A 22,682-nucleotide genomic window follows, 5' to 3' on the forward strand; every position below is an offset into this window, starting at 1 on the left:
TAGAAGGATGAGAGGGGATCTTATCGAAACATATAAGATTATTAAAGGATTGGACACGTTAGAGGCGGGAAACATGTTCCCAATGTTGGGGGAGTCCAGAACCAGGGACCACAGTTTAAGAATAAGGGGTAGGCCATTTAGAACGGAGATGAGGAAACACTTTTTCAGTCAGAGAGTTGTAAATCTGTGGAATTCTCTGCCTCAGAAGGCAGTGGAGGCCAATTCTCTGAATGCATTCAAGAGAGAGCTAGATAGAGCTCTTTAGGATAGCGGAGTCAGGGGGTATGGGGAGAAGGCAGGAACGCGGTACTGATTGAGAATGATCAGCCATGATCACATTGAATGGTGGTGCTGGCACGAAGGGCCGAATGGCCTACTCCTGCACCTATTGTTTATTGTCTATTGTCTATCAAGTCTACTCCGTCATTCAATCAAGGCCTGTCTATCTCCCGCTCCTGACCCCATTCTCCTGCCTTCTCCCCATGACCCCTGACACCCGCACTAATCAAGGACCCAGCTATCTCTGCCTTAAAAATATCCACTGACTTGACTTCCACAGCCGTCTGTGGCAAAGAATTCCACAGATTCACCGCCCTCTGACTAATGTATTCCTCGTCATCTCCCTCTTAAAGGAACGTCCGTTAATTCCGAGGCCTCGACCTCTGGTTCTGGTGGAAACATCCTCTCCACATCCACTCTATCCAGGCCGCTCACTCTTTGGAAAGTTTCAATGCCAGACTTTTCGTACTCACCAATCCACCTGTTGGCCCAGCTCATTTCTGCAGGAAATGGCGGGCAAGCCGGGGTGTGGGAGAGCGGAGGCCAGGAGGAGCACACTGCCCAGTAATGCCGTCTTCATTTCAGGAGGCGCACTATGATGGGCTGGGTCACTGACAGTCTGTGGGGGAGGCTGTCACGAGCCGCGGTCGACTTGCTGAATCATCTTCCAGAAAGCAGAAGTGGCGACTGTGGTGAATCGCACGTGAGAAGCTACCAGTCCCTCCAAACATTGTCCCAGCTGCCTTTGAGAATTGATCATCTTGTGCAGATAGCACAGTCAGCTGAAGGCAGTTGAGGCAGGGACTGTCACAACGTTTAAGAAACATTTATACAGGAACATGGATAGAACAGGTTTGGAGGAATGTGAGACAGACACAGGCAGGTGGGACTAGTGTAGATGGGGGCATGTTAGTCGGCGTGGGCACGTTTTAGATTTAGATTTAGAGATACAGAGCGGAAACAGGCCCTTCGGCCCACCGTGGTCCGCGCCGCCCAGCGATCCCCGCACATTAACACTATGCTACACACACTAGGGACAATTTTTTATATTTGCCCAGCCAATTAACCTACATACCTGTACGTCTTTGGAGTGTGGGAGGAAACCAAAGATCTCGGAGATAACCCACGCAAGTCACGGGGAGAACGTACAAACTCCGTACAGACGGCGAAGTTGGGCCGAAGGGCCTGATTCCACGCTGTACGACTCTATAATATATTTTGATCTTTAAAAAAAGTCCTTCCAGGTGAGACAGTGGTTCACCTGCACCCCCTCCAACCTCATCTACTGTTTCCGCTGTTCCCGGCTTGGCCTCCTGTGCGTCGGCGAGACCAAGCGCAGGCTCGGCGACCCGTTTCGCTGAACACGTGCATTCTGCCCGCAAAGGCCTGCTGGATCTCCCGGTTGCCAAACCACTTCCCATTCCCACACTGACCATCCTCCATTGTCAGAGTGAGGCCCAGCGCAAATTGGAGGAACAGCATCTCATATTTCGCTTGGGCAGCTTACACCCCAGCGGTATGAACATTGGACTTCTCTAACTTTAACTAACGTCATCGCATACTCTCCACTGCTCCCCCTCTCTCCTTGCCACCTCCAGAGTGGTTTGACCTGTTTTGCTCTTCTCCATATTGTTTTCCGCTTGAGATCACACCTGTAGACAACAGTGGGCATTCCAGGCACCACCACCCTTTGTGCCTGACCCTGATTAATCTTTATCTTTTCTCACCTCGTTGGATGCTTTCAAGAGAGAGCTGGATAGAGCTCTTAAGGATAGCGGAGTCAGGGGGTATGGGGAGAAGGCAGGAACGGGGTACTGATTGAGAGTGATCAGCCATGATCGCATTGAATGGCGGTGCTGGCTCGAAGGGCTGAATGGCCTACTCCTGCACCTATTGTCTATTGTCTATTGTCTATTGACTTTGTGTACGTGAAGTTAAAGTGGCAGCTGACGATTTACCAGAAGCTGCCTGGATTACAGGGTGTCACCCAGAGGAGGAGGTTGGGCAAACCTGGATATAAGGAACTGGAGATGCTGGAACCAGAAGCAAAAATCACAAAGTGCTGGAGTAACCCAGTGGGTCAGGCAGTATCAGGAGGGGAAAACTTGGATTGCTTTCTCTGGAATATCAGAGGCTGAGGGGCAACTTGAAATGAGTTTATAAATTATAGATAGGGTAGACTGTCAGAATCAGAACATTGCTTTAAGATGAGACGGCGAAAAGCTTACAGAAAATGTGCGTGGCAGGGTTTTTTTTTCACACAGTGGGTGGTGGGGGCCTGGAATGCGTTGCCAGGGGTGGTGGTGGAGGCAGATACAAATAGTGGTGTTTAAGAGACTCTCGACAGGCACTGGGACCAGCTGGGAATGGAGGGAAATGGATCATGTGCAGACCCAGATTAGTTTAATTTTAGTTTATTGTCACGTGCACCGAGTTACAGTGTAAAGCTTAGTTTAACTTAGCATCATGTTCGGCACAGGCATTGTGGGCCGAAGGGCCTGCTCCTGTATGTAGTTCTATGTTCTAATGGTCTTAAAGGTATACACACACACAATCTGCAGTCAATCTCCAATTATCCCGCATGTGTTAATGGTTCCAAACGGGAGATTTTTCCAACTATTGGATGTTATTTCATCAGGTCATAAGTGATAGGAGCAGAATTAGGCCATTCGGCCCATCAAGTCTACTCCGCCATTCAATCATGGCTGATCTATCTCTCCCAACCCCATTCACAGTACTTCATATAATATCTCAAAACACGATTTATTCATTTTGTTTTAAATGTGCATAAAATTGTAATAAATGTTCCCTCGATTCTCCCATCACACGAGAGTTACAGAAGTGTGCAAACACACACCTCCACAATAAGGAGCTTTTTCTTCCCGATGAAAGTATGAAGAAGGGTCTCGACCCCGAAACGTCACACATTCCGTTTCTCCAGAGATGCTGCCTGTCCTGCTGAGTTACTCCAGCGTTTTGTGTCTGTCTACAGTTTCTTCCCAGCTGTTATCCGGCAACTGAATCATCCTAATCACCACGGCAGTCCTGAACTGCCATCTACCTCATTGGAGACCTTTCAACTATTTTTAATTGGACTTGATCTTGTACTAAATGTTATTCCCTTTATCCTGCACCTGTACATTGTGCACGGCTTGATTGTAATCATGTATAATCTTTCTGTTGACTGGATAGCATGCAATAAAAAAGCTTTTCACTGTACCTCGGTACTCGTGACAATAAACTAAACTACTTCATTCTAGTGTAGTTAGGCTTGAGGTTTAGAGTTCAGAGGGTTTGGAGATAATACAGTGCAGAAACAGGGCCTTCGGCCCACCGAGCCCACACCGACCAGCAATCCCACACATTAACACTATCCTACACACACTTGGGACAATTTACACTTGCATATATCAAGCCAATTTACTTACAAACCTGTATGTCCTTGGAGTGTGGGAGGAAAGCGAAGATCACACCATCACGGGGAGATCGTAAAGCTCCGTACATACAGCGCCCGTAGTCGGGATCGAACCCGGGTCTCTGGCGCTGAAAGGACTGTAAGGCAGCAACTCTACCGCTGCGCTACCGTGCCGCCCTAATGTCTGCTGATGTACCCAGGCTTCCTGTGCTGAAGATAGACACAGAGTACTGGAGTAACTCAGCGGGTCAGGCAGCATCTCTGGAGAACATGGATAGGTGACGTTTCACAGAGTGCTGGGGTAACTCAGCGGGTCAGGCAGCATCTCTGGAGAACATGGATAGGTGACGTTTCACAGAGTGCTGGAGTAATTCAGCGGGTCAGGCAGCATCTCTGGAGAACATGGATAGGTGACGTTTTGGGTTAGAACCTTTCTTCAGACTTGGTGTAAAACGTGGTTGTGGAGCGGGAGAGCGGGAGGGATCGTCTCCAAAGTAGACATACCTTGAGACGATTTCACAGTGGAGCGGACAAAATGTGTAGGAAGGAACTGCAGATGCTGGTTTACACCAAAGATAAATGCAACATGCTGCAGTAACTCTTCTTAGTTGAGTATTCTTGATTAGTACGGGTGTCAGGGGTTATGGGGAGATGGCAGGAGAATTGGGTTAGGAGGGAGAGATAGATCAGCCATGATTGAATGGCGTAGTAGTCTACTTGATGGGCTGAATGGCCTTGTACTGATCCTAGAACTCAGCCGATCAGGCAGCTTCTCTGGAGAAAGGAAATGGGAGATGTTTTAGGTCGGAATCCTTCTTCAGACTGTTCCTGTGCTGGACTGTGTTATGTGTCAATGTCTCTGGACATGTCAGCAGATCCGCCCTCTGCTCACAAGTCCCATCATTCCAGCGACCTTTACCATATCGAACATCTTGGAAGATAAGACATTGTGAGAAGATCTGAATGTTTACGCTTTGTGCAGCTCGGGTGACAGGAAGAAGTGAAAGGTCGCAGGCAAATATTGTGTGTCTTTGTCCCGGGGGAGTTTGTCTTGGGGATTTTTAATTCCGTTTCCTTCCTCATTTACCACTCAGAACAAGCTGTGGGGCAGGTGCAAGCTCTCTGTCTCTGAGCTTGTCCAGGTCTTGTATCCAGCTGCAGCGTGAGACGCAAGGAGTTATTTGGCCTTAGCACCAGATAACGCTGGAAAAACAAGTACATACTTCATAACTTCTAGGAGCAGAATGGCCACTCGGCCCATCAAGCTACTCCGCCATTCAATCATGGCTGACCTATCTCTCCTTCCCAACCCCATTCTCCTGCCTTCTTCAGTGATTAGTCTGAACTTTAATTAGTCTGAAGAGGAGTCTGGACCTGAAACGTCACCCATCCCTTCTCTCCAGAGATGCTGCCTGTCCCGCTGAGTTACACCAGCATTTTGTGTCTATCTTTGGTGTAAACCAGCATCTGCAGTTCCTTCCTGCACAGATATCTTCTGCACCGTTCTGTGTACTCCAAATGTCACCTCTTCTAAGACTTGCATGTCCCAACGTCTGCATTCAGTGCCCTTCCCAACGAAGTATATTGACTTGAGATCAAATAAAATCCACCTAAAGTCCCCGTCTCCTCCCTCAGAATTAAAATGAGTGTCAGCTGGAGATGTAATTATTAACCATGGGGACTCTGAACCACAGTGAGGACCACATCCCCTACACACAAGCATTGGGAATCTCCAAGCAAAATGGCCAGCAAATACTATCCTGCCTATCAAAAGGTTTGTTAACAAGATAGCTTTGGAGTAACTGTTTTGGAAAAGACATAGCATGCGTATAGTCAGGCATTGAGTTTTTCTATCTTTATTTTTGATCACTGGAGGTAAATTTTATCGACTTTCATCCGTGTTGAGTTAAATTTGGTATTTTCGTTTCTTAAAAGACGTGCGGGTTTGTAGGTTAACTGGTTTGATATAATTGTAAATAGTCCCTAGTGTGTGTCGGGTAGTGTTAGTGTACGGGGTGATCGCTGATCGGCGTGGACTCGGTGGGCCGAAGGTTCTGTTTCCGCGCTGTATCTCTAAACTAAACTAAAAGGCGTTCTGGACAAGAGATAAACCTACCCAGTGTCTGTCAGAACAAGTGTTAGTGAAGTCGCGTTTGAAGTATTGTGAAGATAGACACTGGAGTGCTGGAGTGACTCAGAGGGTCAGGCAGCATCTCTGGAGAACATAAACGGGTGAGGTTTCACAGCGAGACCCTTCATCGGAGTATTGTGTTCAGTTTTGGTCATCCTGCTGTAAGGAAGGATGTCGTTAAACTGGACAATGTGCAGAGAAGATTAACGGATATGTTGCCAGGACTCGAGGGCCTGAGCTGCAGGGGGAGGCTGGGCAGACGAGGATTTTATTCCACGGAGCGCAGGAGGATGAGGAGGGATCTTATGTAGGTGCATAAAATCATGAGGGGAATAGATGGGATGACCCTTTTTCCCCGAGAAGAGGAATCAAGAACTAGAGGACATTGGTTTAAAATGAGGGGAAAGATATAACAGGAACCTGAGGGGGAACATTTTCACATGGACCAAGCTGCCAGAGTATGTAGTTTAGGCGGGGACTATAAACAACATGTCAAAGACACTTAGAAAGGTACATGGATAGGAAAGGTTTAGAGGGATATGAGGCAAGCATGAACCAATGGGATGAGGCACCTTGGGCGGTGTGGACTAGTTGGGCCGAAGGGCCTGTTTTGGTGCTGTATGATTCTGTACAAAATCATGAGAGAAATAGATCAGGTAGATGCACAGAGTCTCCTACCCGGAGTAGGGGAATCGAGAACCAGAGGACATAGGTTTAAGGTGAGGGGGCTGGGGGGAGATTTAATAGGAATCCGAGGGATAACTTTTTCACGCAGCGGGTGGTGGGTGTATGGAACGAGCTGCCAGAGGAGGTAGTTGAGGTTGGGACAATCACAACGTTTATGAAACAATCAGACAGGTACACGGATAGGATAGGTTTAGAGGGATATGGACCAAACGCAGGCAGGTGGGACTAGTGTAGGTGGGGCATGTTGGCCGGCGTGGGCAAGTTGGGCCGAAGGGCCTGCTTCCACGCTGCATCATTCAATGGGGGCCTGGAAGGCACTGCCAGGGTGGTGGTGAAGGCAGATAAGATAAGGTGTGTGGGGGAGTGGGAAGGGCACTCTAGTTTAGAATCCTCTGCCCTAGGGGATAAGTCTGTGTTCGTTTGTTCGTTACGGTGAAGGCACTGTGCACACGGCAGCCAGCCAACAGTCACTTGTCTTTTTCCTTTTGCTTTCAATTTCAAGTTTTCGTGTACCTTGTTGTGCGTTGTGACTGTTGGCAGACCAATTTCCCTCCGCGGATGAATAAAGTTGTATCGTATCGTTTAAGAGGCACATGGATATGCGGGGAATGGTGGGATATGGATATTTTTTGCTAGTTCAGTTCAGTTTATTGTCACGTGTACCGAGGTACAGTGAAAAGCTTTTTGTTGCGTGCTAACCAGTCAGTGGAAAGACAACACACGATTACAATCGAGCCGTCCACAGTGTACAGATACATGATAAGGGAATAACGTTTAGTTCAAGGTAAAGCCAGCAAAGTCCGAGCAAGGATAGTCCAAGGGTCACCAATGAGGACATGGAGGCAGAGGGGTTTAGTGTAACCTAGCATCATGTGCAGCACGGACATTGTGGGCCGAAGGGCCTGCTGCTGTGCTGTGTTGTTCTATCTGCTACAATCACAGCTGCCATTGACCACTGGTCAGTTACTGACTGTTTCCCTCCATTGCAGACAGTTCCCCACTCTTCCTGAAGAAAGATTTAGACAATAGACAATAGGTGCAAGAGGAGGCCATTCGGCCCTACGAGCCTGCACCGCCATTCAATGTGATCATGGCTGATCATTCTCGATCAGTACCCCGTTCCTGCCTTCTCCCCATACCCCTTGACTCCGCTATCCTTAAGAGCTCTATCCAGCTCTCTCTTGAATGCATTCAGAGAATTGGCCTCCACTGCCTTCTGAGGCAGAGAATTCTACAGATTCACAACTCTCTGACTGAAAAGGTTTTTCCTCATCTCCGTTCTAAATGGCCTGCCCCTTATTCTTAAACTGTGGCCCTTTGTTCTGGACTCCCCCAACATTGGGAACATGTTTCCTGCCTCTAACGTGTCCAACCCCTTAATAATCTTATATGTTTCGATAAGATCTCTTCTCATCCTTCTAAACTCCAGTGTATACAAGCCTAGTCGTGGATGTTTGTGGATTTTGGACCTCAAAGATATCCCCAAGATCCTCGGACTATTCTTGATTGGACTTTGCTGGCTTCACCTTGCACTAAGAGTTATTCCCTTATCATGTATCTGTACACTGTAAATGGCCCGATTGTAATCATGTATTGTCTTTCCACTGCCTGGTTGGCACGCAACAAAAGCTTTTCACTGTACACGTGACAATAAACTAAACTGAACTAGAAAGAATTATCCATATCCCCCCATTCCCCCGAGACATCTGGGGAGATTGGCAGTCCTTGTGAGGGGGGGCAGTGTCATTCCGTCTCCTGCCCATCTGATTTGGATCTAATACCAGGGATGGTAGAGTTGCTACCTTACAGTGCCAGAGACCCGGGTTCGATCCCGACTATGGGCGCTGTCCATACGGAGTTTGTACGTTCTCCCCGTGACCTGCCTGGGTTTTCTCCAGGAGCTTCGGTTTCCTCCCACACTCCAAAGACGTGCAGGTTTGTAGGTTAATTGACTTCTGTAACAATTGTAAATTGTCCCTAGTGTGTGTGTGTGTGTGTGTGTGTGTGTAGGATAGTGGTAGTGTACAGGGTGATGGCTAGTCGGCCCAGACTCGATGGGCCAAAGGGCCTGTTTCCGCGCTGAATCTCTAAACTAGAGCATGATTAGTTTAGCCGAGTCCGCGCCGACCAGCGATCCCCGCACATTAACACTATCCTACACACATTAGGGACAATTTACAATTTCACTGAAGCCAATTAACCTACAAACCTGCACGTCTTTGGAGTTTGGAGTGCACCCGGAGAAAACCCACGCAGTCACGGGGAGAACGTGCAAACTCTGTGCAGACAGCACCCGTGGTCAGGATGGAACCCGGGTCTCTGGCGCTGTGAGGCAGCAACTCTACCGCTGCGCCACCGTGCCACCCCGTCGTGACAATAGACAATAGGTGCAGGAGGAGGCCATTCGGCCCTTCGAGCCAGCACCGCCATTCACTGTGATCATCCACAATCAGTACCCCGTTCCTGCCTTCTCCCCATACCCCTTGACTCCTTTATCTTTACGAGCTCCATCTATCTATCTAACGTGATGCGATGGCATTTTCTTCCCCCGTGCAGGGAGACGTGGAGTTTGTCCGCACGGGCTATGGGAAGGAGGAGGTGAAAGTGCTGGTGATCCGGAGGGAGGGGAAGCACCACTATGTCAAGGAGATCGAGGCCAACGTGCAGCTGACGCTGGCATCACTGAAGGACTACATACACGGAGACAACTCCGACATCATCCCCACCGACACCATCAAGAACACTGTCCATGCCTTGGCCAAGCTCCGCGGGGTGAGTATGGCCACGACAACTCCTCCAACGCCCTAACCAGTCTCAGGCCAAGCTGGACAGGCTCTGGTGTAGGAAGGAACTGCAGAAGCTGGTTTAAACGAAAGATCGGCTAGTAGAATCAAGGGATATGGGGAGAAGGCAGGCACGGGTTACTGATTGTGGATGATCAGCCACGATCACAATGAATGGTGGTGCTGGCTCGAAGGGCCGAATGGCCTCCTCCTGCACCTATTTTCTATATTTCTTTTCTATGTTTCTAAAATGCTGGAGTAAATCAGCATTCAGTCAGAGAGTTGTGAATCTGTGGAATTCTCTGCCTCAGAAGGCAGTGGACGCCAATTCTCTGAATGCATTCAAGAGAGAGCTAGATAGAGCTCTTAAGGATAGCGGAGTCAGGGGGTATGGGGAGAAGGCAGGAACGTGGTACTGATTGAGAATGATCAGCCATGATCACATTGAAAGGCGGTGCTGGCTCGAAGGGCCGAATGGCCTCCTCCTGCACCTATTGTCTATTGTCTAGTCCCAGCCTGCCCAACCTCTCCCTGTCGCTCAGACCCTCGAGTCCTGGCTACATCCTCGTAAAAAAGGAGCCCGAGGTTCCTATTAAATCTTTCCCCTCCCCCCCCCCACGGTAAACCTTTGGTTCGTGTTTCCTTTACTCGGGGTAAATGACTGTGCATTTACCCCATCTATTCCCCTCGTGATATCATAGTCACCATTCTCTGTGTAAAAAATGGCCCCAAAATCGCCATTAAACCTTCCCCCTCTGACCTTCAATCTATGCTTTAGACTTTTGGACTTTAGTCTCTGTGTATCCACCCCATCCAGAAACATAGACAATAGGTGCAGGAGGAGGCCATTTGGCCCCCCGAGCCAACACCGCCATTCAATATGATCATGGCTGATCATCCACAATCAGTACCCCGTCCCGGCTTTCTCCCCCATGTCCCTTGATTCCGTTAGCCCCAAGAGCTAAATCTCTCTCATGAAAACTATTCCCCTCATGATTTTATTCGCCTGTATAACATCACAGCTCACCCTGCTGTGCCCAGAGGTATAAAGTCCTAGCCCGCCCTGATGTGCTGCGAGGAAACAAGGCAAGGCCTCTGTGTGTACATTGACGTGTGCTGTGTCACCAGATTCGCACCATTGAAGAGTTTGCGCTGGATATTTGCGACCATTTCCTGACGTCCTTCAACCACGTCTCCCGGGCCAAGGTCCACGTGCAGGAAATCCCCTGGAAACGTCTGCAGAAGGTAAGGGTTTGGGGGCAACTGTGCCAAAGCTCCCATCATGCACTGTCTTTTAGTTTGGTTTAGTTTAGATACAGCGTGGAAACAGGCCCTTTGACCAGGGTTGCCAACTGTCCCGTATTAGCCGGGCCATCCCATATTTTGGGCTAAAGTGGTTTGGCCCATATTAGGCCCGGACGGCGCTGTAGGCCCGGACGCCGTAGGCCCGGACGCCGTAGGCCCGGACACCGTAGGCCCGGACACTGTAGGCCTAGACACTGTAGCCCGGGGGCCGCTGTAGGCCCAGGCACTGCCTAACAGAGGTTGCATAGCAACCCGCCTCCCGGCACGGGTGTCCGTCATTGGTGGAGCGGGAGCACGTGGTCGCTGGCTGGGTGAGGTCACGTGGGGCGCGGGGCGGTGACGTCACCTTGTCTCTTATTTGGAAGTGAGGAAGTTGGCAACCCACTACCTTCGACCCAGTTTCTTCCAAGATGTTATCAGACAACTGAACCATCCGACCACAACCAGAGAGCAGTGCTGAACTACTATCTGCCTCATTGGTGACCCTCGGACTATCTTTGATCGGACTTTGCTGGCTTTATCTTGCACTAAACGTTATTCCCTTATCATGTATCTGTACACTGTGGATGGATTGATTGTAATCATGTGTTGTCTTTCCGCTGACTGGTCAGCACGCAACAAAAGCTTTTTGCTGTACCTTGGTACACGTGACATGAAGGTAATGTGAACTGAACAGAGTCCGTGCCGACCAGCATCTCTCCGCACACTATCCTACACACGAGGGACAATTTTTATTGAGCCAATTAACCTACAAACCTCTACCACTGCGCCTCTCTTTCAGGAAGAGTTGTTGCTCACATCTATCCTGCTCAAGTTCCTGCCTGTGTCCACCCCCTCTATCAACTCGACTTATTTTCACCAGCCTGCCTCTGATCTCATTCTATTCCCCTCTGTAACTTCATCCTTCTTCAAGTTTACCCCTTTGACCATACCACACGTCACTCGTTCCCACACAACAACACTGTAAAACATTCAAGGATATTTCTTAAACAAAAAAATATTTTATCGAAGACGTCCTGAATTCAAACGAAATACGAGAGGCGTAGATGGGAGAGACAGAACCTGTTTCCCCTCAGGGTGGAATAAGGGGGAGGCCATTTAGAACGGAGATGAGGAAAAACTTTTTCAGTCAGAGAGTTGTGAATCTGTGGAATTCTCTGCCTCAGAAGGCAGTGGAGGCCAATTCTCTGAATGCATTCAAGAGAGAGCTAGATAGAGCTCTTAAGGATAGCGGAGTCAGGGGGTATGGGGAGAAGGCAGGAACGGGGTACTGATTGAGAATGATCAGCCATGATCACATTGAATGTCGGTGCTGGCTCAAAGGGCCGAATGGCCTCCTCCTGCACCTATTGTCTATTGTCTATTGAGTTGAGTATAGGAGTAAAGAGGTCCTTCTGCAGTTGTACAGGGCCATGGTGAGACCACATCTGGAGAATTTTGTGCAGCTTTGGTCTCCTAATTTGAGGAAGGACATCCTTGCTATTGAGGCAGTGCAGCGTAGGTTCACGAGATTGATCCCCGGGTTGGCGGGACTGTCATATGAGGAAAGATTGTATTCACAGGAATTTGGAAGGATGAGAGAGGACCTTATAGAAACATATAAAATTATAAAAGGACTGGACAAGCTAGATGCAGGAAAAATGTTCCCAATGTTGGGGGAGTCCAGAACCTGGGGCCACACAGTCTAAAATTAAAGGGGAGGCCATTTCAAACTGAGGTGAGAAGAAACATTTTCACCCAGAGATTTTTGAATTTGTGGAATTCTCTGCCACAGAGGGCAGTGGAGGCCAATTCACTGGATGAATTTAAAAGAGAGTTAGATAGAGCTCTAGGGACTACTCTTGCCCAGAGTAGGGGAATCGAGGACCAGAGGACATAGGTTCAAGGTGAAGGAGAAAAGATTTAATAGGAATCTGAAGGGTAACTTTTTCACACAGAGGGTGGTGGGTGTATGGAACAAGCTGCCGGAGGAGGTAGTTGAGGCTGGGACTATCGCAACGTTTAAGAAACAGATAGACAGGTGCATGGATAGGAGGGTTATGGACCAAGTATTGGCAGGTGGGACTAGTGTAGCTGGGACATTGTTGGCCGGTGTAGGCAAGTTAGGCCGATGGGCCTGTTTCCACGCTGTATCACTCTATGACTCCAGTGCCATAATGGTGCCTCTTACAGATGGACTCAGTGGGCACTTCTGTACATTCTGAACTCCCCGGGCATCTCCCAAGATGGCGCCCAACCCAGGTGACTATTTGCGCTCATCACAGGCGCAGATCTGCAATCGCCCATTACAATCGCTCCACACTCTTAGATCTCCACTCCAGCAGCAACATTTCTTTGGACTTTGCCGACTTTACCTTGCACTAAACGTTAATCCCTTATCATGCGTCTGTACACTGTAAACGGCTCGATTGTAATCATGTATCGTCTTTCCGCTGAATGGTCGGCACGCAACATAAGCTTTTCACTGTACCTCGGTACACGTGACAATAAACTAAACTGAAACTGCCCTCTAAATCTATTCGAGAAGGTTCACATGAACATTGGTGAGACCACTTTTAGAGTATTGTGTTCCGTTTTGGTCACCCTGTTATAGGAACCATGTTATTAAACTGGAAAGAGTGCAGAAAAGATTAGCGAAGATGTTGCCAGGACTCAAGGGCCCGAGGTACAGAGAGAGAGGTTGGGCAGGGTAGGATTTTATTGTGATCATGTATTGTCTTTCCACTGACTGGTTAGCACGCAACAAAAGCTTTTCACTGTACCTCGATTTTGGTTTTGTTCGATTACTGGGCAAACACCTAAGTGGTTATCTGGTGCAGGTGACCACAAAGACACAGTTGAAGCATTAACGTGGGCTTCTTGTTCCCCGCAGGGTGGGGTGGAGCACGTGCACGCCTTCATTCACAGCAAAGAGGCGACACGCTTCTGTGAAGTGGACGTGTCCCGGAATGGTAAGGCCAACCGTACTCATAGTTTAGAGATACAGGGCGGAGACAGGCCCTTCGGCCCGCCGCGTCCGCGCCGACCAGCGATCCCCGCGCACACTAGCGCTGCCCTACACACACGAGGGACAATTTACAATGATACCAAAGCTAATTAACCTACCAACCTGCACGTCTTTGGAGCGTGGGATGAAACCGGAGAAAACCCACGCAGGTCACGGGGAGAACTCCGTACAGACAGCACCCGTAATCGGGATGGAACCCGGGTCTCTGGCGCTGCTAGCGCTGTAAGGCAGCAGCACTACCCACTGCGCCGCCGTGCCGCCGCGATAACTGGCTGTCCGTTTACAGAGCCGCCCGTCGTGCACTCTGGGATCATGGACATGCGAGTGCTGAAGACCACACAGTCGGGCTTCGAGGGTTTCCACAAGGACCGCTTCACCACGCTGCCCGAGGTGCGGGACAGAGTGTTCTCCACCGTCATCTACTCCAAGTGGCGCTACTCCCAGTCACGGCGGACCAACTATGATGCCGCCTGGTACGTCCCTGCTCCACCACACACTTCACAGATATAGCGCGGAAACAGGCCCTTTGGCCCACCGTCCCGTGTTAGCCGGGGTATCCTGTATTTTGGGCTAAATTGGTTTGTCCCGTATTAGGCCCAGGGGGCACAGTAGGCCCGGACGCCGTAGGCCCGGACGCCGTAGGCCCGGACGCCGTAGGCCCGGTCGCCGTAGGCCCGGTCGCCGTAGGCCCGGACGCCGTAGGCCCGGACGCCGTAGGCCCGGACAGTGTAGGCCCAGGCAGTGTAGGCCCAGGCAGTGTAGGCCCAGACAGTGTAGGCCCAGACAGTGTAGGCCCAGACAGTGTAGGACGAATTCACAGTTTAATTTTAGTTTAGAGATACAGCGCGGAAACTGTCCCTTCAGCCCACCGAACAGCGACCAGCGATCACCCCGTACACTAACACTATCCGACACACACAAGGGTCACTTTACAGAAGCCAATTAACCTACAAACCTGTATGTCTTTGGAGCGCGGGAGGAAACCAGAGCACCCGGAGGCAGCAACTCTACCCCTATTGTTACGCTGCAAAAGAGTGCAGAGATGATATGAGGATGTTGCCAGGACTAGAGGGTGTGAGCTATAGGGAGAGGTTGAGCAGGAGGATGAGGGGTGATCTTACAGAGGTGTGTAAAATCATGAGAGAAATAGATCAGGTAGATGCACAGAGTCTTTTAGCCAGAGTCGGGGAATCGAGGACCAGAGGACATAGGTTTAAGGTGAGGGGTGAATGATTTAATGGGATCACGAGGGGTAATTTTTTCACACAAAGGGTGGTGGGTGTGTGGAACGAGCTGCCAGAGGAGGTAGTTGAGGCAGGGACTACCACGATGTTTAAGAAACATTTCGACAGGTACATGGATAGGACAGGTTTAGAGGGATATTGGTGAATGCAGGCAGGTGGGACTAGTGTAGATGGGGCATGTTGGCCGGCGTGGGCAGGTTGGGCCGAAGGGCCTGTTTCCATGCTCTACGATTCTATGGAAGGAAAAAATAAATAAAATAAAATAAGGGGTTGTTTGCAGATTGTGTGGGAATGGGAAGGGGATTTAAAGTGGTTTGGCATCCGGGAGGTTCAGCGGACCCAGCGCTAGTGGGCGGTCACGGTGGCGCAGCGGTAGAGTTGCTGCCTTACAGCGAATGCAGCGCCGGAGACACGGGTTCAATCCCGACTAAGGGCGCCGTCTGTACGGAGTTTGTACGTTCTCCCCGCGACCTGTGTGGGTTTTCTCCGAGATCTTCGGTTTCCTCCCACGCTCCAAAGATGTAGGTTAATTGGCTTGGTAAATGTGAAGGTTGTCCCTAGTGTGTGTGTGTGTGTGTGTGTGTGTGTGTGTGTAGTGAGGGAGGAGGTGCAGGAACAGGTGGAGAACATTCCTGACCTCTTGGAGATCTCCTCTATGTGCGGCGTCTATTCTATCAGCCAACAATTGCCACAAGGCAGACACAAAATACTGGAGTAACTCCGCGGGTCAGGCAGCATCTCCGGAGAGAAGGAATGGGCGACTTTTCGGGTCGACACCCTTCTACAAACTGATGTCTGGGGAGGGGGCGGGACATAGATAGGATGTAGTCGGAGACAGGAAGACCAGTGGGAGAACTGGGAAGGGGGAGGGGATGGAGAGAGAGGGAATGCAGGGACTATCTGAAGTTAGAGAAGTCAATGTTCATACCGCTGGGGTGTAAGCTGCCCAAGCGAAATATGAGGTGCTGTTCCTCCAATTTGTACTGGGCCTCACTCTGACAATGGAGGAGGCCCAGGACAGAAAGGTCAGACTGGGAATGGGAGGGGGAGTTGAAGTGCTGAACAATTTTGTGTCTACCTTCTCTCCCGAGATGCTGCCTGACCCGCTGAGTTACTCCAGCATTTTATGTCTACCTTCGATTTAAACCAGCACCTGCAGTTTTTTTCCCTACACAATTGCCACAAGGGACCATCCTGCCTGTGGAGAAGGGAAGTGGGAACGAAAGGAAAACTGGTGCTTAGCCGAGTCTAGGGAACGGAAAAAGGCCCCTCTGCTGGAGTAGTCTTGATGGGCCAAATGGCCTGATTCTACTCCTACCACTTATGACCTTCGGCCCACAAAACTCCGCACTGACCAGCGATCCCCTCCTCCCACAATGGCGCCAATTTCCCAATTAGACCAAAGCCGATTCACCTACAAACCTGTACGTTGTTGGAGTGTGGGAGGAAACTGGAATTGGAGAGCGATGCTGGCTCGAAGGGCCAAATGGCCTCCTCCTGCACCTATTTTCTGTTTCTATTCCCTATGAAACCGGAGCATCCGGGGAAAACCCACGCGGGTCACGGGGAGAAGGTACAAACTCCGTACAGACAGCACCCGTAGTCGGGATCGAACCTGTGTCTCCGGTGCTGTGAGGCAGCGGTTCTACCCGCTGTGCCACCGTGCCGCCCCGGTGGCAGAGGTTTAACCGAGTTCATCCTTTCTCCTAGGGATGCCGTGCGGGATTCTATCCTGGAGACTTTCGCTGGCCCTTACGATTCCGGAGCCTATTCCCCTTCGGTGCAGAACTCGCTGTACGAGGCTCAGTGCCTGAGTTTGAGCCGAGTTCCAGAGGTCAGAGCATCGTCCGCACGCTTACCACCCGCGCCGCGCCTCGCCTCCCGCTCGGCAACTCCATCTTGGCCAGTCCATCAACGACAATCCACCAACGAGATTGATCCCTGGGATGGCGGGACTGTCATACGAGGAAAGATTGGAAAGACTGGGCTTGTATTCACTGGGGTTTAGAAGGATGAGAGGGGATCTTATAGAGACGTAAAAATTATAAAAGGACTGGACAAACTAGATGCAGGAAAATTGTTCCCAATGTTGGTGGCGTCCAGAACCAGGGGCCACAGTCTTAGAATAAAAGGGGAGGCCATTTAAAACTGAGGTGAGAAGGAACTTTTTCACCCTGAGATAGTGAATTTGTGGAATTCTCTGCCACAGAGGGCAGTGGAGGCCAAATAACTGGATGAATTTAAAAGAGAATTAGATAGAGCTCTGGGGCCTAGCGGAATCAAGGGATATGGGGAGAAGGCAGGCACGGGTTACTGATTGTGGATGATCAGCCATGATCACAATGAATGGTGGTGCTGGCTCGAAGGGCCGAGTGGCCTCCTCCTGCACCTATTTTCTATGTTTCGGGATGGAACCCGGGCTCTGGCGCTGAGAGGTAGCAACTCTACCGCTGCGCTACTGAGCAGTGTGTTTAGTCTTGGAAGATAAGTTGCCAGCTCCGATGCTGACCTTTGTGTGTCTTGTTTTTTTAGATCGAAGAGATTGAAATAATCATGCCCAATAAGCACTACTTCACCATTGACATGTCAAGGTTTGGCATCCCAAAGAATAACGAGGTAAGTTCTCGATGACCTGTGGCAAAGGTCAATAGACAATTGACAATAGATGCAGGAGGAGGTCATTCGGCCCTTCGAGCCAGCACCGCCATTCAATGTGATCATGGCTGATCATTCTCAATCAGTACCCCGTTCCTGCCTTCTCCCCATACCCCCTGACTCCGCTATCCTTAAGAGCTCTATCTAGCTCTTTCTTGAATGCATTCAGAGAATTGGCCTCCACTGCCTTCTGAGGCAGAGAATTCCACAGATTCACAACTCTCTGACTGAAAAGGTTTTTCCTCATCTCCGTTCTAAATGGCCTACCCCTTATTCTTAAACTGTGGCCCCTTGTTCTGGACCCCCAACATTGGGGCAAAGGTCGGGGGACAGAGGTCACGGAGCAACCACAAGCAGCTGGCTTGACTCTACACATGTGCACAGGGAGGGAGGGAGGGAGGGAGGGAGGGAGGGGTGAGGTTTACGATATTCCTTTAGCAGAGTTTAGAAGGATGAGAGGGGACCTCATTGAAACATACAGAATAGTGAAAGGCCTGGATCGAGAGGATGTGGAGAGGATGTTTACACTTGTGGGGGAGTCTAGAACCAGAGGTCATAGCCTCAGAATTAGTGTAGTTTAGAGATACAGTGTGGAAACAGGCCCTTCGGCCCACCGAGTCCACACCGACCAGCGATCCCCGCACATTAACACTATCCTACACACACGCTAGGGACAATTTACAATTAAAATATGTTCCTTTAGGAAGGAGATGAGGAGGAATTTCTTTAGTCAGAATCAGACTTTAGTGGTGAATCTGTGGAATTCATTGCCACAGACGGCTGTGGAGGCAAAGTATGGATATGCTTAAGGCAGAGATAGATAGATTCTTGATGAGTATGGGTGTCGGGGGTTATCGGGAGAAGACAGGAGAATGGGGTTAGAAGGGAGAGATAGATCAGCCATGATTGAATGGCAGAGTAGACTTGATGGGCCGAATGGCCTAATTCTTTATGAGCTTACACAGAGGGCCAAAGTTCAGAAACAGGCTGGATACAAGGAGGCTTCAACAGTACACAGGCAGTGGAGGCCAATTCTCTGGATGCTTTCAAGAGAGAGCTAGATAGAGCTCTTAATGATAGCGGAGTCAGGGGGTATGGGGAGAAGGCAGGAACGGGGTACCGATTGAGAATGATCAGCCATGATCACGGTGAATGGTGGCGCTGCCTCGAAGGGCCGAATGGCCTCCTCCTGCACCTATTGTCTATTGTCTACATTGTGGACATAAGGAACTGCTGACGTTGGGTTACAAATAAAAAGAACAAAGTGCTGGATAGGACTTTCGACAGGCACATGGTTATGTAGGGGATGGAGGGATATGGGTTATGTGCAGGCAGACAAGAATTGGTGTAGCTTGGACCTGCTACGCCAAAGATAGACACAAAATGCTGGAGTAACTCAGCGGGTCAGGCAGCATCTCTGGAGAGAAGGAAAGGGCAGCTTATGAACATGTTTTTGGTCGGACTGAAAAGGCTTCCAACCAGAAACGTTGTCTGCTCATGCCCTCCACAGATGCTGCTTGACCCGCTGAGTTCCTCCAAAACTCTGTGTTTTGCTCATTGAAACCAACGAACTAGTTCAGACTTAACTTTAGACGTTAGAGATACAGCATGGAAACAGGGCCTTTGTGCGCTCCGACCAGCACCGATCCCCGCACACGAGCACTGTCCTGCACACCAGACAATTAACCGACAAACCCGCACGTCTTTGGAGTGTGGGAGGAAACCAGAGCACCAGGAGAAAACCCACGCGGTCACAGGCAGAAGGTACAAACTCCATACAGGTAGCACCCGTAGTCAGGATTAAACCCGGGTCTCTGGCGCTGTGAGGCAGCAATTCTACCGTTACTCCATTGCTCCTCACTCAGGTCCCTTTTAAATCTTTTCCATCTCACAAATCTACACCCTCTAGTTTTAAAATGGCCCTCCCCTGAGAAAAAGGTTGTGACCATGCACTTTCTGTCTGCCCCTCAGCTCTGCTGCTGTGCCTCCATGCCACCACTAGTTATAGAGTTAGAGTGACACAGCACGGAAATAGGCCTTATGGCCCAATTTCGGCCAACAAGTCCCACCTGCCCACATTTGGTCCATATCCCTCCAAACCTGTCCTGTCTAACTGTTTTTTAAACATTGAGATAGTCCCAGCCTCAACTACCTCCTCTGGCAGCTCGTTCCATACACCCACCACCCTTTGTGTGAAAACGTTTCTCCTCAAGATTCTTTAAAATCTTTTCCCCTTCACCTTAAACCTATGTCCTCTGGTCCTCAATTCACCTACTCTGGCCAAGAGACCGTGCCTCTACCCGATCCATTCCTCTCATGATTTTATACACCTCAATAAGATCACCCCTCATCCTCCTGCGCTCCAAGGAAGAGTCCCAGCCTACTCAACCTCTCCCTCTAGTCCTGGCAACATCCTTGTAGATCTTCTCTGTACTCTCTCCAACTTGACAACATCTTTCCTATAACACGGTGCCCAGAACTGAACACAATACTCTAAATGCGGCCTCACCAACGTCTTGTACAACTGCAACATGACTTCCCAACTTCTATACTCAATACTCTGACTGATGAAGGCCAATGTCCAAAAGCCTTTTTGACCACCCTATGGTCCATCCCATTTGACCATCCACTTGATCTCTGTTGGTAAGGAATGATATTCAGTCCCTTGCAAGGGGTGACATAGAATCAGGAGATGTAGAGTCGGTATGGACAGAACTGAGGAATTGTAAGGGTAAAAAGACCCTATTGGGAGTTATCTACAGGCCCCCAAACAGTAGCCTGGTTATAGGGTGCAAGTTGAATCGAGAGTTAAAATTGGCATGTAATGCTAGAGTGGTTATGGGAGATTTCAACATGCAGGTAGACTGGGAAAATCAGCTTGGTACTGGACCCCAGGAAAGGGAGTTTGTGGAGTGCCTCCGAGATAGATTCTTAGAGCAGCTCGTCTATTGTCTATTGCCCCTCTGCTCTACCACTGTGCCAATGTGCCGCCGCTGGGCTGAAGATGTCCTGGTTGGGTTGCTCCAGGGCCTGGCCAAGCAGGCCATCCGCGTGTCACGGCGCCAGGCAGAAGAGGGCTCTGCAGTGAAGAAAGTCAATGGAATGTTGGCCTTCATAACAAGAGGAGTTGAGTAAAGAGGTCCTTCTGCAGTTGTACAGGGCCCTAGTGAGACCGCACCTGGAGTACTGTGTGCAGTTTTGGTCTCCAAATTTGAGGAAGGATATTCTTGCTATTGAGAGCGTGCAGCGTAGGTTTACTAGGTTAATTCCCGGAATGGCGGGACTGTCATGTTGAAAGACTGGAGCGACTAGGCTAGTATACACTGGAATTTAGAAGGATGAGAGATCTTATCGAAACTTATAAGATTATTAAGGGGTTGGACACGTTAGAGGCAGGAAACATGTTCCCAATGTTGGGGGAGTCCAGAACCAGGGGCCACAGTTTAAGAATAAGAACTCTTAAGAATAACGGAGTCAGGGGGTATGGGGAGAAGGCAGGAACGGGGTACTGATTGAGAATGATCAGCCATGATCACATTGAATGGCGGTGCTGGCTCAAAGGGCCGAATGGCCTCCTCCTGCACCTATTGTCTATTGAGCCAGACGCGTGCCCCTTTTCCGGGGTTACGTTCACGTCCGGGTGGGGTTGGAGAGGGACATGGGTGTACAGTAGTTATTTAGTACCTTTGTAAGGATGGCAACAGAGTTGTTTGGAAATTTAGCGTCTAGTTTGGTGATTATGCACCACGCTGGTCGGCATGTTACCACGGTTTTGTTTTGTATCGTGATCGTAATTAAATTAATTATTTTTGATACCAATCAAAAAAACGTGCCACGGCTTGTTCAAACACTGATGTGTGTAATTTACCTTCTTTAGGTTCTTCTGCCGGTGGATAATCCATCGGGAAACATCACAGGAACAGTGCGCAGGAGAATTGCATCCAAACTGTAGTAACTCCTCACAGGAAGATCGCAAACACGAACACAGCACATCTGATTCAAGTCGTTCAAAATAAGTGCTCAAATCCCACCTGGTACAAGTCCGACAGAAACCATGAATCATAATGTAAAGTCTGAAGACGGGTCTCGACCCGAAACATCACCCATGCCTTCTCTCCTAGATGCTGCCTGACCTGCTGAGTTACTCCAGCATCTTGTGATACCTTCGATTTGTACCAGCATCTGCAGTTATTTTCCCACACATAATATAATGTCTGATCACTGAAGGCTCTGTGCTCAACTTAAAAGTGTTATTCCTCATGCTTCACTGTTTGTTGTTTATCACTTCACGTGGTTTAATGTGTTGGTTCACCTACACAGTCCAGCGATCCCCGCACACCAACGCTAGCTAGCCCACACATATCAGGCACAATTCAAATTGACACCAATCCAATTAACCTACAAACCTGCACATCTTTGGAGAGCTGGAGGGAACCGGAACACCCGGAGAAAACCCACGCGGTCACGGGGCGAACGTGCAAACTCCATACACAGACAGCGCCCGAGGCCAGGATCGAACCTGGGTCACTGGCACTGTGAGGCAGCAGCTCTTCATTGGAATTCATTGCCACAGAAGGCTGTGGAGACCAAGTCATTGGATATGTTTAAGGCAGAGATAGATAGATTTGTAGGGGCATACGGATTGGCCAGGTAGTCTAGAACCCTCGGATTGGTTTACGGGTCACGGGTCACGGGAGCGCGAGGTATTTAAATGTCTGGCGCCAAACTCGGGTTAGAGATTAGATTAGCGAGCGAAGTTAGTGTTAGTCCAAGAGTCAGTGCGTTGTGTTTGTCACGGGTTTTATCGACAATAAAGTCTTTGGATAATATCGCTCGTTTGGACTCACTACATTGGTGACCTCGAACGTAAGAATCGAGCAGCAGCATGTCGCAGGCGGGAGCGAGCGCGGGCGAGATTCATCTACCGCCGTTCTGGGCCCATCAGCCGCACCTGTGGTTTGTGCAGGCGGAATCCCAGTTCCATATTAAAAGGGTGGAGGAAGACCAGGAGAAGTTCCACCACCTGGTGAGCTGTCTGCAGGCGGAGGTGGCTGCGCGGGTGGGTCAGTACCTGACCAGTCCACCCCAAACGGGGCAGTACGTGGGGCTCAAGAGGCTCCTGCTGAGGACTTTTGGCTGGAGCCAGAACCAGCGGACTCTGAAGCTCCTCCATTTG

At 49.7% G+C, this 22,682-nt stretch overlaps 2 protein-coding genes across 3 annotated transcripts in view; one reads left to right on the plus strand and one right to left on the minus strand.

Annotated features, from left to right (window-relative positions):
• Window positions 1-5,305, minus strand: part of dnase2b (deoxyribonuclease II beta) — a 31,550-nt gene extending 26,245 nt beyond the window's left edge. Inside the window, exon 1 of one of the 2 annotated variants that reach the window (XM_078408125.1) lies at window positions 5,220-5,305. Coding sequence is in view for 1 of the 2 variants with exons in the window: in XM_078408124.1 (XP_078264250.1) it covers window positions 753-859 (107 nt within the window). In the remaining variant the exon portion in view is untranslated. Of the gene's footprint in view, window positions 1-752; window positions 899-5,219 lie in introns of those variants that run through there. The other variant, XM_078408124.1, reaches the window with a different exon arrangement.
• Window positions 5,306-5,357: 52 nt separating this feature from the next.
• On the plus strand, window positions 5,358-21,768 carry uox (urate oxidase). The gene is made up of 8 exons (XM_078408127.1): window positions 5,358-5,468; window positions 9,069-9,284; window positions 10,424-10,540; window positions 13,473-13,551; window positions 13,894-14,080; window positions 16,562-16,685; window positions 17,384-17,467; window positions 21,384-21,768. The coding sequence occupies exons 1-8, from the start codon at window positions 5,436-5,438 to the stop codon at window positions 21,456-21,458; spliced, it is 915 nt and encodes a 304-aa protein (XP_078264253.1). The 5' UTR covers window positions 5,358-5,435; the 3' UTR covers window positions 21,459-21,768.
• The last annotated feature ends 914 nt before the right edge of the window (window positions 21,769-22,682 follow it).

This window comes from Rhinoraja longicauda, chromosome 11 (assembly GCF_053455715.1).
Source record: "Rhinoraja longicauda isolate Sanriku21f chromosome 11, sRhiLon1.1, whole genome shotgun sequence".
Taxonomy (NCBI): domain Eukaryota; kingdom Metazoa; phylum Chordata; class Chondrichthyes; order Rajiformes; family Arhynchobatidae; genus Rhinoraja; species Rhinoraja longicauda.